The sequence below is a fragment of the Ascidiella aspersa genome, chromosome 7 (assembly GCF_963924565.1).
Source record: "Ascidiella aspersa chromosome 7, kaAscAspe10.2, whole genome shotgun sequence".
Classification (NCBI taxonomy): Eukaryota; Metazoa; Chordata; class Ascidiacea; order Phlebobranchia; family Ascidiidae; genus Ascidiella; species Ascidiella aspersa.
In genome coordinates this window covers 18987671-19000852 of record NC_139453.1, presented here as the reverse complement: position 1 = coordinate 19000852, position 13182 = coordinate 18987671, and the positions used below count along the sequence as shown (strand labels likewise).

The following is a 13182-nucleotide window of genomic DNA, read 5'->3' as shown; positions in this document are numbered from 1 at the left end:
CAATTTTCATTAAAAAAATGTGTTTTTTGTGTATCACAGGACCAATCAATGTTGGGCTTGTTGGCATACGCCAGCCTCCTTACTGTGAACTACAGTAGGCCTAACTGTTCCGCCTTAAAAGTCGATTTCGTAATTTGGAACCGTTTTTATTATTTTAAATTTTTTAATTTGTAAAATAACTCTAGTCTGAATCAGGCCTTTTTTAATGAAAAACAAGAAAAAATATTTTTTGGGGTTATTGGTGGTTACAAAATAGGCTGGGATTACAATTATTAGGGGAGTTAGTGATGTACTTAGGGGTAGGGTCCGGGGTTAGCTAAAATGTTGTATAGCCATTTAGGTGTTATTCCGACGGTTTAGGTCTTAATCCGATTTTTTTGTATTACGACTATTAGGTATTTGTGCTATTTTGGTCTTACGAAGCGTGTTTTATTCAGACGTTGATGTTGGCTGGAGTCCAACCATATCTCCAATACTGGCTGCAATAAACTTATGTTTTTTATTGAAGTGCACGTGAACACAAAATTAATACAAAAGTGAAAAAAAAATCAAAAGATATGAATTACAATAGACATAATACTTATAAAATTACACTACGATAAAAAATCGATGTAATACAGTGTTCTATGAATGCACACAAAAAATGTCTTGCTGTTTAGAATGGTGTATTTGATCAAACAGTTATTAAAGATTATGGCGGACTTGATGGAAACGATACTGGACATCTGGACGATTGGCACATTTGTGTGTTCTGTGTTTAAGTATCACACGGTAGAAAACTAGTGGAAACTAGGCGTGAAAGAGTACGCTAACGTCAGACGTAGAGTGACTGTTTGGGATCTATTTTAAAATGTCATTACCTTAAGAAAAGCTAGGACAGAAATGTTGTAAAAAAATAATGAACTACGGCAGCACAAATTTACACATATTTAATACACTCTTATTTCTATAAAAAACATATGATATTTGCAATAAATGTTATTCTATAGAATTTTTGGCACTGCAATTCGCTCATTTCTTCAATCAGTTTTGGGATGGAAAGTGTGGAACAATATCACAAACAACATATCCGCAAGTTAGAAATTCCTTTTTAAGTGATACCTAATAAAAAATATCACTGTTAGTCAAGATTAGAGTTTCATGTTCAATTTTTATGTTCTTTGGTTTCTAAAAGCAAAGTCACATGAACGACGAAGTATTATTTTACAGTTAAATAACATTTGGAAGTTTTTATTTATGTACAAAAACACCTGGAACCCGAGAAATATTGAATAACTCATTTTAGTGTCTTAAACATTAAAATTCTAGTTGAAAAACAAAAAAGCTATTATTTAAAACTCATGGCCAGTCTATGGCACATGCATGAAAAATTGGCTTTGTTCAGGTTAATATTAAAGTTAATTTTTATTTGACTGGACGTTGCAATTTCTCATATATACATAATTATGGTTGTATTACTGGAATTTGAAAATACTAACAGTAAAATACCACGGGCACGGTTAAAAAAGGTAACCAAAAATATGTCAGCACTTTGTACGCATGAGATTCAGCTTTAGTGTTTTCATGTTGTCTCACTGATTTGTGTAACAAGAAATCAAGAAATACAGAATTGCCTTTGCTATAATACTTATTTCATATCTCTGATGGCACCAGACACAAAACAATTATAAAAGGAGGGCGTGATAGAAAAAAGGGTTAGAACGATTGGGCTAGCGGAACAATGCATTTATGTGCTTAACACCGAATTTTATTGGGCATGGCATTAATGAATTACAACTGCCTAGTTTAACAACCCCTGTGATAGTTTTCACATTAATTAAAAATGCCTTATAATTGTATAAAATGTTAAAAAATACTTACAAAATCCTGCTTTTGCTTGCAAAACCCAAAAACTGCGCCACCACTTCCTGGAAATTTTGCAGCTGAAGAGTGTTTTTTAGCAATGTTTATCATTTCAATGTTATGCTTTCCCAAACATTCTTCACCATAAATTTCACGACGAAGATTAAAATTTTGAATCATCAACAGTCCTAAAGTTTCCCAATCACCTTCCAAAATACTCTTCCTGCAGAAACACTTTTTAATATCAGAAAATTGGGTACTATGTTGTATAAAAACAACTAACCTAGCTTGCACAGTTAAATTAGCAAATTGTTCCATAGCTTCTTTAACTTTTAAATCACCAGCATCAAACCTTTGGCGAATGTTGCTGTGAATTTTTCCTACAAAGCATAAGAATTAGAAAAAATTACCCTTTATCTGAAATAAAACTTTTTATATTTTATACTGCAGTATAATAATACATAAATATAAGGCTATTTAACCAAAAACTTTAATGGTGACTTTAGCAATACCTTTACCCCAGAGTCACACGGAACTTACCAGAGTCACTTGGATCGGACATGTAAGCAAGCCAAAATGTTGGTAGTGACGACACAGCTAATTGTTCATATTGTCCATAACCCCTTGACTGAATTAATTCTTTAGAAAAATCCATGAACACCAATCCTTCATAAACCTAGATTATGCAGACAAATTTAAAACTAATAAGGTATGACCTATCGAATAACCAATAAAAAAAAACAATAACCTGCACAACTCTGTCTTGTAAGCCAGCATTGATATAAAGTTCATCCTTTTCAACACTTAGTATGAAATTTGCACGTATTGGTTTGGGCATATCCTAAATTGTCCATAAATAATGAAAAAAAATAGCAATTAACAATATTTACTTACATATTCCGATAAATGATAAAACTGAAATAAGCATTTTAGTGTAGCAGTTACAATGGCACTGCTTCCAGCCAAACCAACTTGTCGTGGAATATTGGTGTCATAACTTAAAGTGAAATTCCTTTTATATAAGGCAATTCTAAATAAAATTTAAAGAAAATAAACATCAAAAAAATTTTACAAAAATAAATTGTAATTTTTAAAGTTTTCACTCATGTTTATTTCTAATAATTACCCCTTTTCACTACAGTACTGATAAAACTTTTTGCAAGTTGCTTGTAAAAGGCGAAGGCCTCCAAGGTAACCTTCCTTCCTGCTAATACCATGCAAATCTTCCAGACTACCAAATGTTGTTGGATCATTTAATGGATGTGGAGTCAAAATCTACAAGTATTTATTTATTGAACTAATAATAATAATAAAAAAACTAACTAATTAGCAACACCAACCAATTTTTCTGATTCTTGAATAGATACATCTGCCCAGAAGTTTTTAACGGACAGTGAGATTGTTTTTCCAAAAAAACCATCACTCGGATTGCCAATTAAACCTATTCTAAATGGGAAATAAACGGATAGCCATAGTTGTATAGGGCTACATTAACAAACATTTGAGTTGCCATTGTTATAAGGACAAACTAATATCCTTTACAAATAAATATGACACTGTGGCATGCATGGTTGCATGTTCAAATCCTGTCGGGGTCACCAGTGGAGTGGTAAATGCTTTATTAGTTGATGCGTCAATAGAAAAGACACACGATTATGAAGCACGACACAGTGAAATAGAAAAAAGGTAAATTTCATGCTTTCGCATCAACCGTTTTAGTACAATGTTTGAATTTTAACATTTTTGACCTATTATACTTTAAAACAAATTATTATGTTAACATAGGAATTTCTTGTGATTAAAAAAATCTAATTTTGCAATGCTGGATAGCTAATTTAGTTCTAAAGTTACATTAAATATTGCATTTATTACCTTGCATATGCTCTGGATGTAATGACATTTTTGTTTGATTGTCTGAGTTGCTTGTTTTGAAAATATGCCAACCATTTAGTGTAATCATCAATGGACTAAAAAATATTATAAATGTGTTCATACATCAATGACTTGCTGTATTTCACTGTTTTATTAAGAACATTGTTTGAAGAAAAAAGCTTGTTAGTTAATAATACCACTTGTCCAATTAGTTGAAAGCGTGTTGGTAGTTTCATGCCATACACAACTGTTTCTGTCTCATTGATCAGCCATTCCTGAAATATTTTCAGAGAGTAACATGGTAATTTGAATTAATACATAGGGTTTTTATATCCTATGATATACCTTATTTTGTCTAAAAGCTTAAGTTAAAGACTGGTCTATTTTAATTATAAATATACAATCAATACTCTGATCTATACCTATACAAAAAACTTAAAAACAAAATTTACCATGTATTTTCCAAATGTTCTGTTTGTAGATTCACAATGTTCTTGTAAATACTTGTTGACAGTCTTCAGCGTTTCTTGTTGAAAACAATAAAAAACGACACTGGCTAATGTCGATCTTGTTTTCCCCGGGGGTGGCTTTTCATAAAAACCAGTGATTCTACACAACGTTTTAATTCTAATTGAAAATAGATGCTTAACATGGCAAGGTATAATGAGCTATATTCACCTGTTTGTATGATGGTCAACTTCAACTATTCCTCTTGTGCTTCGGTCCTCATGTTTTTCCATTTCATAATAAATGGCAAGTTCCCCTTTCTGTTGATGAATTAGTCAATTAGAATTGCTCAGCAAATAAAAAGTGATTCCAGATAATTATTTTTCTTACAAATTTAAATGAATATTGAAGAAAGTAATATGTTAGACTTGTTGTATTCATATTAACTTTTGGATAGAAAAAAATATGAATAATTTATTTATTTCAATATATTTTTCAAATATACTACTAAGGTTACTCAAAACTGATATATAGTTGTTTTTCATTAAACAGATGCTCTTATTTTAATAAAAAAAACATATTTTTACTTTGTGCTTAAAATACTGGACCACTTGGGAAACATCACAATTTTGATCCTCAAATAGCATATCTCCAGCAACCTGTTACAAAAAAATTAGTTTGGAGAGAAAAAAGTAAATCTATTAAAAAAAATTATTACGGCAAACATAAGAGGACAAACATGTTTAAAGGAAGAGCATAAGCAAAGAAAGTGTTTGACTGTTTGTTCAAGGACGGGGCTATACTTTGTGTCAAGTGTCTTGTACACACAACCTAAATAAGGTTCTTACCACTAAAACATCATCATCAACATGCTTTGTTTGTAATGTCAATGCAAAGTCGGCCACTGCACCTAAACTGGTTTCAAATGTTGTTGAACCGTCATTAACTATATTTTCAACAGGAAAATCATTAGCAGTTGCCCATCGTTCAAAGTGTTTGTATCTGTAAGCAATTCATTATCATTTTAAGACCAAAATATAAATATCAGACCATGTGCATAACTGCATATTCATGTGACTTAGTTGAGTAACACATAAGTGGTTAAGAGTAATTGACAAAAAAAAACAATTAAAAATGTATGGATATGGCCATAGGTGCCAAACGTGAGTGTGGATCCCTACAATAAAGTGCGAAACTTACAACGTAGGAAAGTGTTAGGTCGCACCTGTAGAAATATATAAACAACAGTAACTTGCTTTGCCATATTCGTATGTATATATCTTTGCAAAAATAGCCTCCAGCCTTACTGGTACCACTGCTATACCAACTGCTACTCAGGTTGAGAGGGAAGCACGTTTCGAAACAACCATAGCACCATGCATCCTGTTAGTATGCAAAACTACATTTAAAATGGATCTACAGTTCCATATCAAGACACTGAAACTTTCATACATTAGTGTGTACAACTGTGATCTGGCCCTGGAGCAGTCGCACTAACCAAAGCTAATTACACACATAGTTTAATACCTTAAAATAGAAAAATATGCCAGAAAAAGTTGCATTAGGTTTGCTTGCCAGGTCTTTAGGTATGCTAAGTATAACTTAATTACTGGTATAAAGTATCGAGTGTTGCTGAAGTATTATCTTGTTCACTAACAGACAGTGCTTAAACCAGCGCCTCTTAACCAGTGGGCCACAGCATGAAACGTTGCCATGTCTGCCACAAGTAAGTAAAAAGAAAATTCCAAAATATATATTTTTTTTATTTTTTAACTTTTTCTCTCGATTAGCTCATTTATCCCACAGTTAAGCAACTATAAGGCTATAAAACATAACAAACTTGCAAGTATTTATACTGTTCTAAAAAAATAAGAGCCTGCTTGGTTTGTAGAGGTCCATAGGTGCACTATGAGATACAGAAGACTAAGAAACACTGGTTTGGACCATTTCTTTTATGAGCATAGTAGATCGCCACTATATGTTGTCTTTCTTCATTTGCATTTGCAACTTAAAAATTACGAGAGACACAACACTTTGTTTCAATGTAATATGCGGAAGCACTAAATCGGTTTCCCAAGTACTATCACGTTTTGCTGGTGATTACCATTAAAAAAAAAATGCCCTAGAAAGTTTGGCGCCTATGGGTATGGCATAAGAGCTGTTTGTTTAATATTTAATTAAATATCCCTTTATGTAGAGAATTATTGTAGAAGTACATAGACATTCTTACTTGTCTGCATTAGTTACAAGATAAACATCGCTGAAAAGGTGACGTCTGTAAATCAATAATTTGTTTAGATTTAGAAATGTTCTAATTAGAAAACCAATTTATTCTTATATAGCAGAATTTTAATTTATTTATAACTTATTATAAAAAAAACTTAAAAAAGTTTAAAGCAATTGTGTAAAAAAAAATTTTAAATTACATAAACAATCACAAATCCAAAACAATAGTCTTTTTAAACCATTATACTATAATTACATTTTAAAATTAAAAATGAATTAAAATTGTAAAGATTAATTTATTAATTTACATTACCCTTGATAACAAATAATTGACTCAGTGAGTAGCACTTTTAATTTTACTATATTATATTTTATAACAATGTGATAAAAATCTAAAAAAATTAATTATTAATTAATATTTCCCAAACAAGTGGCATTTAGTGAACAAACCATGCAAGCAAACCTTACATATTTACAACACTCCACCAGTAGTCCAAAATTTTTTTTCCATTAAGTCCAGGCAAAAGAGCTTTTGGAATTCCATTTAATCTTTTGTGAAATGGATCATTACTCTTCTAAAATAAGATTGTATTTTTTAAACTATTTGTCCTTAGTAAGGCAATAATTTTTTTAGTCAACATTTTTTTAAATTTAAACGTTAAATCCAGAGTTGCCAAAATCAATCCTAATTAAATCGTGTAGAATGCAATTTGGTGTTATTGTAAAGGTTGTGTTGCTGTATGTGTTGGCTTTTGCTAGTTCATAGTTTACCCAGGGTGAACAATTATGTTTAAAAAACGCATCGGTGTAAGGACTGACAATCACAAGCAGATTACTCTTAAAAAGAGTTTCATTACATTAAATTTTTTTCAAAATGTAGTTTTCAATAACATCCAACAACATTTTAACTATTATAAATATATTCCGTAGACCAAAAAACAGTATATGTAAGGATAAACCTCGCAATCATGGTTTATCATGTTGGGTTCAGCTTGAACATTGCTTCTGATTTTGTGTATCTCTAATTTAAACATACATATTAAACAGTTTTTGTTTTTATGTTTTTTATGGTGATTTACAGATGTCCTATTTCATTATGATCAAGGAACCGAACCGGAACTTTAGGAACCGGTTTTAGGCCATTTTTTCCGAACCGTAACCGAACCTGAATCGTTTTTTGTAAAATTTTAAGGAGCCAAATCGGCACTGAACCGAATAATTTGAAAGAACATGAACCTTAACCGAACCCGAACCTGTAAACAAAAGCGGTTCACTCCAGCATGGCATCACAACTTGTATTTTGCAGAATCAAGTTATGCCATGTTCAAAATTTTATGAAAAAAATTGAATTTTGAATAAAAAATATGTTGATTTTTTATTTTTCCGATATTTCAATGTCACCTAACTTAGATTAAATGAATTACAATTCAAAGATTAGTCTCTACATTTATTGACCCACATTTTTAGATTTAAAGTAACTTATATTGTATCCGAACTGGAACTTTATGAACCTGTTTTGAAATAAAAATGGTCAAACCAGAGCTGTACCGGAACTTTTAAATTGCTTCGAACCGAAACTGAACCGTATTCTGAAAAAATCTTTAAACCCGAACAGAACCTGAAAAGTCAAATGGTTCGACTCCCTGATTATAATAGGTCTGTGTTAATTTTTTGTCAATCTTGTTAACTTGTATTTCAACTAAACCTTTTTGATATCCAAGAAGTATAAACTTGTTCACAAAACAATGTTTAGTTTAAACTATTGTTTCCATAATATGTTAATTTTTTTCTAAAAAAAGTATTTTTAGGTCAAAAATTTCCCTATTTCAAAAATTAATCACCCTAGTTGTTAGATAAACAACATACATAACAAATTTAAATAAAATTATTGCTTGATTCTTATATTTTTTATGCTACAGGTTTGTTTATGTTATTGGTAACAAACAGTTTAATTGAAATTTCCAATTCTAATTAATACATGTATGTTTTCGTGATTGGTAAATAAACAGTACACTAGGTTGGGAAGGAATAATTTATATATATATACGTTCTACAATATTTTTAAACAACATGATGTTACTATTTATATGTAATGCTTTTATTTACTAACCCTAATGTCTTTTTCTAATTGCGTACCATGTCCAGCCACTAAAATAATGCATCTCATTTCAAGTCCAATTAATGTGCTTCTCTACCTGCAAATATCACCAGAAAGTAAAATTGTTATAGAAACTAAATATGAATAAATCAGAATTAGACATACAACTGGTTAGAAGAGTAAACTATAAAGAGAAGTTTCTCTAATTCTACAAAATGATTGACTAATCCATAAATGTTTATAAATATCAAATGTATAAATATAAATTGCACGGTGAAATTTTTGGGCACTTCCTTTATTACAAAAAATGTAACAGTAAAAAATGAAGCAACAACGGTTTTACATACACATGAATTTTCCGAACGTATTGTGAGGGCATTTACTCCACAATTGTAAGGCACTGCAATGTCGAGCGCAAATAAAAATCTAAGCGCAAAAATTAAACTTAGCGTTATCCTAAGAAATACACATACATAGCGTTATCCTGTTTCAAAAGATGTGATGATAAACAATACAACGGCAATATTGCAAAAACATTAGCGATTCGTGCAAAAAAGTTTGAGTCACCTGTTGCTAGCCTGTTAGACAATTATATAAAATGGATAAAAAATTGTTTGAATGGTGGATGAATTTCATTGTTTATCTATAAGTTTATGTAATTAAATAGGGCCGTTATACCTTCAATGATAGGAAAACATGCAAAAAAAAACAAAAAAAAAACATTAGAATCAACTTAGAGCCTAAAGTCATTACAAACGCATAAAAAATCAAATTGCGTGTTGGTGGTTACCAACAGTTAAAACTACACTTTTATATACTTTCGCCTAAAGTCGGAGTCCCACAGAAAAATTCCAAAGTAGTTTATTTGAAAAAAACGCTTTCGCTTTTCACCTAAATGAATTTGGACTTTATTTTGGTTTCACATTTGTTCGACCGAAAACAGCAGGTTTCTTAAGTCGACTTGTTGTATGGCGTTAACGCATGACGTGGTTTCCAATACAATTCTAACATATTGAAGGAAAAGACATCACAATTTGCGCGTTTGACCGGAAACACATATTGCTCACTAAAAGTTTTCATTTTAAAACAGGTCATTTATCACAAAGACTTAAATCAAGTCAAGTAATTTTGCTGAAAATTAGACATTGCTTGCCCTAACCCAGGGGTTCCCAACCTTTTTTGCTGCCCGTACCTCTTTGTCAGTTCAGAGCGTTTTTTCGTACACCCCCAACAAATTCTGAAGGAATTTTTCATTGCTTTTATTGCTCAATTAAAAGTTGGGTGTTTCGGTAATAGCAAAATAGCGTGGGACTGCAAGCACTCTTTCCCATCACCCGGATCGAACGAAGTTATCACGGCATTTTACAAGGCTTAGTGTATACATTTCGCGTGACAATGCTAGTTGCACTAAAAGTAAGACGGTTCCCTTGTATTGTTATTCAGTATACGGTATGTAGGCCTACTAATGAAAACAATTAAAATATGTTGAGGCTTTCGCTGCCCCTTATTTGCGGCCCCAGGCTTAACCCGCACCCTAACCCAAATACTGTCGTTGTGGTTGGATTTTTGACCAGCGCCCAGTTATGTTTTCGGGTGCTGGGAGAATAAATAAATAATACTTAAGCCCCGAACCCAAATACTAACACTACTAATGTGTTGACTTAAGAATTATTTAACGTTGCGCTGGGGAACAAGCTCAAAACTCAGGTGTGCATATTTTTTGTCCGGGGCTTTATAGCATTGATAATTTCAGAGAGTCAAACCGTTTAACTTTTTGGTTTTCAGGTATAAATATTTTTTCGAAATCTGGTTTCAGTCCGGGGCAATTCACAAGTTTCAGCTTAGCTCCGGTTTGACCATGGTTATTTCAAAACCGTTTCATAAAGTTTCTGTTCGGATACAATACAAGTTGCGTTAAATCTAAAAATGTGGGTCTATAAATGGAGAAAATATTTATCACGTTGTTACTCGTAATAAATCTAAGGCTTATTAAAAAGCAAGCATCAGTACCTTATTATTAAAATATCTAAAAAATTAAAAAGCAAAGTTTTATTTGACAAATATTCATTTTTTTATAAATTTCGAAAATGGCACAATTTTCGGCGCTCTTTCACTATTGTACCTAAAAATTATTCAAAAAAATTTTTTTCTTCAAATGCCGCATACCACAACACATATTGTTTGGGTTAGAGTGCGGGTTAGCGTTTGGTTGAGGGTGGGTCAAGTTATTATTAATAATAAACATAATATTACTTGACCCACCCTCACCCAAACGCTAACCCGCACCCTAACCCAAACAATATGCGTTGTGGTATGCGGTATTATTATTATTTTTTTTGCATAACTTTTCACGTACAATAGTGAAAGAGCGCCCAATTTTCTATGGTTCGGTTCGACTCCCTGATGGTCAAGTCACTTATTGATATGTCATTGCCTAATGCGTTCAACTAATTGTTCACAGCACATTATTTGGGTTCGGGTGGGTCAAGTATTATTCTTATTGTATTTATTTTCCCATATTTGTTTTTTCCTTGTAATTTTAATTTTGACAACTCGTTTCTTTACTGTACCTTTCGTTACACTAAAAAAGTACTGGTTGGATTCTGGACCAGCGCCATTCTAGCGTTTGTCTGTTTTTAAACCACATGAGCAGATTTACAGAAAACTTTATTATTGCGAAACTGTCTAGGGGACTCCAGCAATACGACTGAGATAAGAACAACGCCAACGTCAGAGCAAAACACAATTCATAATAAGGCCTATAAACAACACTTTGTTTAACCTAAACCCCACCCAGGGCCAAATTAAGGATTCCATTGACCTGGGGCTGCACCAGATTGGAAACTTTGGATATTGCGCGGGGGAGATGTTTTGCAGCTGAAAAAATGCGCGGCTGAAAATAAAATTTCGACTTGAACTTGCGCGGCTGACACCCGATCCGTCAGAAATCAGTGCATATCTAAGCAAAAAGGTCTATGACAATCAGCGCATCCTAAGGCAGAAAAGTCTAGACTTTTAGACCTTGAGGTCTTGGACAATGCACTAATTTGCATTAACAAATGTGCATAAGAAGATTAAGTTTAGCAATACTTGACCCAACCAAACCCAAACGCTAACCAGCGCCCTAACCCAAATAATGTGCGATAATTTAATAATTATAACGCTTCAGGCCCCAATACCTCAATTTGTGACGTTATAATCTTAAATACAATGGACGAGAAACCATCCGAGTTTGGGCTTTTTCCCCAGCATTTAAAGAATTATTAAAATAACGCACATTATTTGGGTTAGGATTCGGGTTAGCGTTAGGGTTTAGGTGGGTCAAGTGTTATTAATCCTATCTCATACTTTTTGTTATCTTTTCTGAACTTTTAATGAATATTTTTAATTTATCTACGCCGGGAGTTTACCTAAAGGTCCAAATCAGTGCATTGCCAGGACCTCAAGGTCTAAAAGTCTAGACTTTTCTGCCATTGGATGCCCTGATTGTCGTAGACCTTTTTGCTTAGAAATGCACTGATTTCTAACGGATCGGGTGCGGCTGAAAATAAACCATCAGGCTACCGAAAGTTGTAAATTGCGAATTTATATTAAACTTACAGCGTTCATAGAATACTTAAAACACTGCGCAATTTTTGGTTGGTGTGCGGGCGCAGTGCGCAGGTAAATATTTAAAAAGTTGGACAGTATAGCATTTAATATGCAATATTACTCGAAATTGCCTAATTTGACGTCACTAAACACGTGACCGTTGTCCACTGATGCGTGACCACATCGCCGAACTGTGCGTTTTTAGCGTTTCGCAAGTGATTCTATATGATGCATTATATTATATACGTCTTATAAACTAGCGGTAAAAAATGTTATGCAACTTCAGTATGCGGCCCGCCAATTTTTTTGTGCTTGTTAAGTTTCATACAGAAGTTTGCGCGGCTGAAGTTTTGCGCGTTTGCTGGAGTCAGATTTGCGCGGCTTAACACATTTTCTATAAAATGCGCGGCTGTGACCGCGGCTGAAAGTGCTACTGCGCGGGGGATAAATCCCCCGCGCAGGCCAAACTTTCCAACCTGGGGGCTGCATAAAAGTCAAAGGCCTATTGGTCTAAAAATCCAAAAAAAAAATGGAGGGTCTTGAATTTTCAACTTAGGGAATTCCCCGGTTTTTCGTCTGACGTTAATGACGTCATAAAATAGTAACGGGTATGACATTATAAAATAGCGATTGTAATGACGTCATGAATAATAAAAAAACACTAATCAGAATCAGCTAATTAAGGTCCAGCAAAAGAAACGCAAAGCAAACACGTGCGTCGTTGACACTCCTGCCAGGCGCCAGCTGGGAAATGTGCAATTGTTAACCTCAGGCCAAAGAGATTATAATAATCTCTTTGCCTCCGGCGAAACACTAAAACAAGATCGCGAAATATATGTGATTGATTTTGGTAGAACCATGTACGGGACTACGCTAAATACAAGCACGTCTCTCGCCACCTGCAATACTAAACGAAGATCGTTTTTTCCCGGGTGTTATTCGATTAACGCAACATCTGTGCCCAGGACCGGATTAACCAATAGGCTATTAAGGCTATAGCTTTAGGCCCTGGAAAAATTCGGCCCCCAATTTGTAAGGTTAAATTTTTATAAGGCAGATAGGTATACAAAAAAGTACCGGTACAGTACAGATTTTGCTTAAAAACG

The 13182-nt window shown here is 33.2% G+C and overlaps 1 protein-coding gene across 3 annotated transcripts; it reads right to left on the bottom strand.

The window, feature by feature from the left end:
* Window positions 1-480: 480 nt before the first annotated feature.
* LOC146138151 (uncharacterized) lies at window positions 481-9175 on the bottom strand. Of its 3 annotated transcripts, XM_083393290.1 has the most exons (18): window positions 8833-9175; window positions 8498-8582; window positions 6856-6962; window positions 6392-6436; window positions 5010-5163; window positions 4749-4820; window positions 4393-4481; window positions 4167-4323; window positions 3912-3989; window positions 3715-3809; window positions 3183-3288; window positions 2969-3117; window positions 2737-2872; window positions 2591-2683; window positions 2383-2518; window positions 2126-2222; window positions 1861-2065; window positions 481-1101 (listed from the first exon to the last, which is right to left on the bottom strand). In XM_083393290.1, the coding sequence occupies exons 2-18, from the start codon at window positions 8552-8554 to the stop codon at window positions 1024-1026; spliced, it is 1854 nt and encodes a 617-aa protein (XP_083249416.1). In that variant the 5' UTR covers window positions 8555-8582; window positions 8833-9175; the 3' UTR covers window positions 481-1023. The 3 variants fall into 3 exon arrangements, with proteins under 3 accessions (XP_083249416.1, XP_083249415.1, XP_083249417.1); XM_083393289.1 differs by lacking the exon at window positions 8833-9175 and having other exon boundaries at window positions 8498-8691; XM_083393291.1 differs by lacking the exon at window positions 8833-9175 and having other exon boundaries at window positions 8524-8691.
* Between the last annotated feature and the right edge of the window lie 4007 nt (window positions 9176-13182).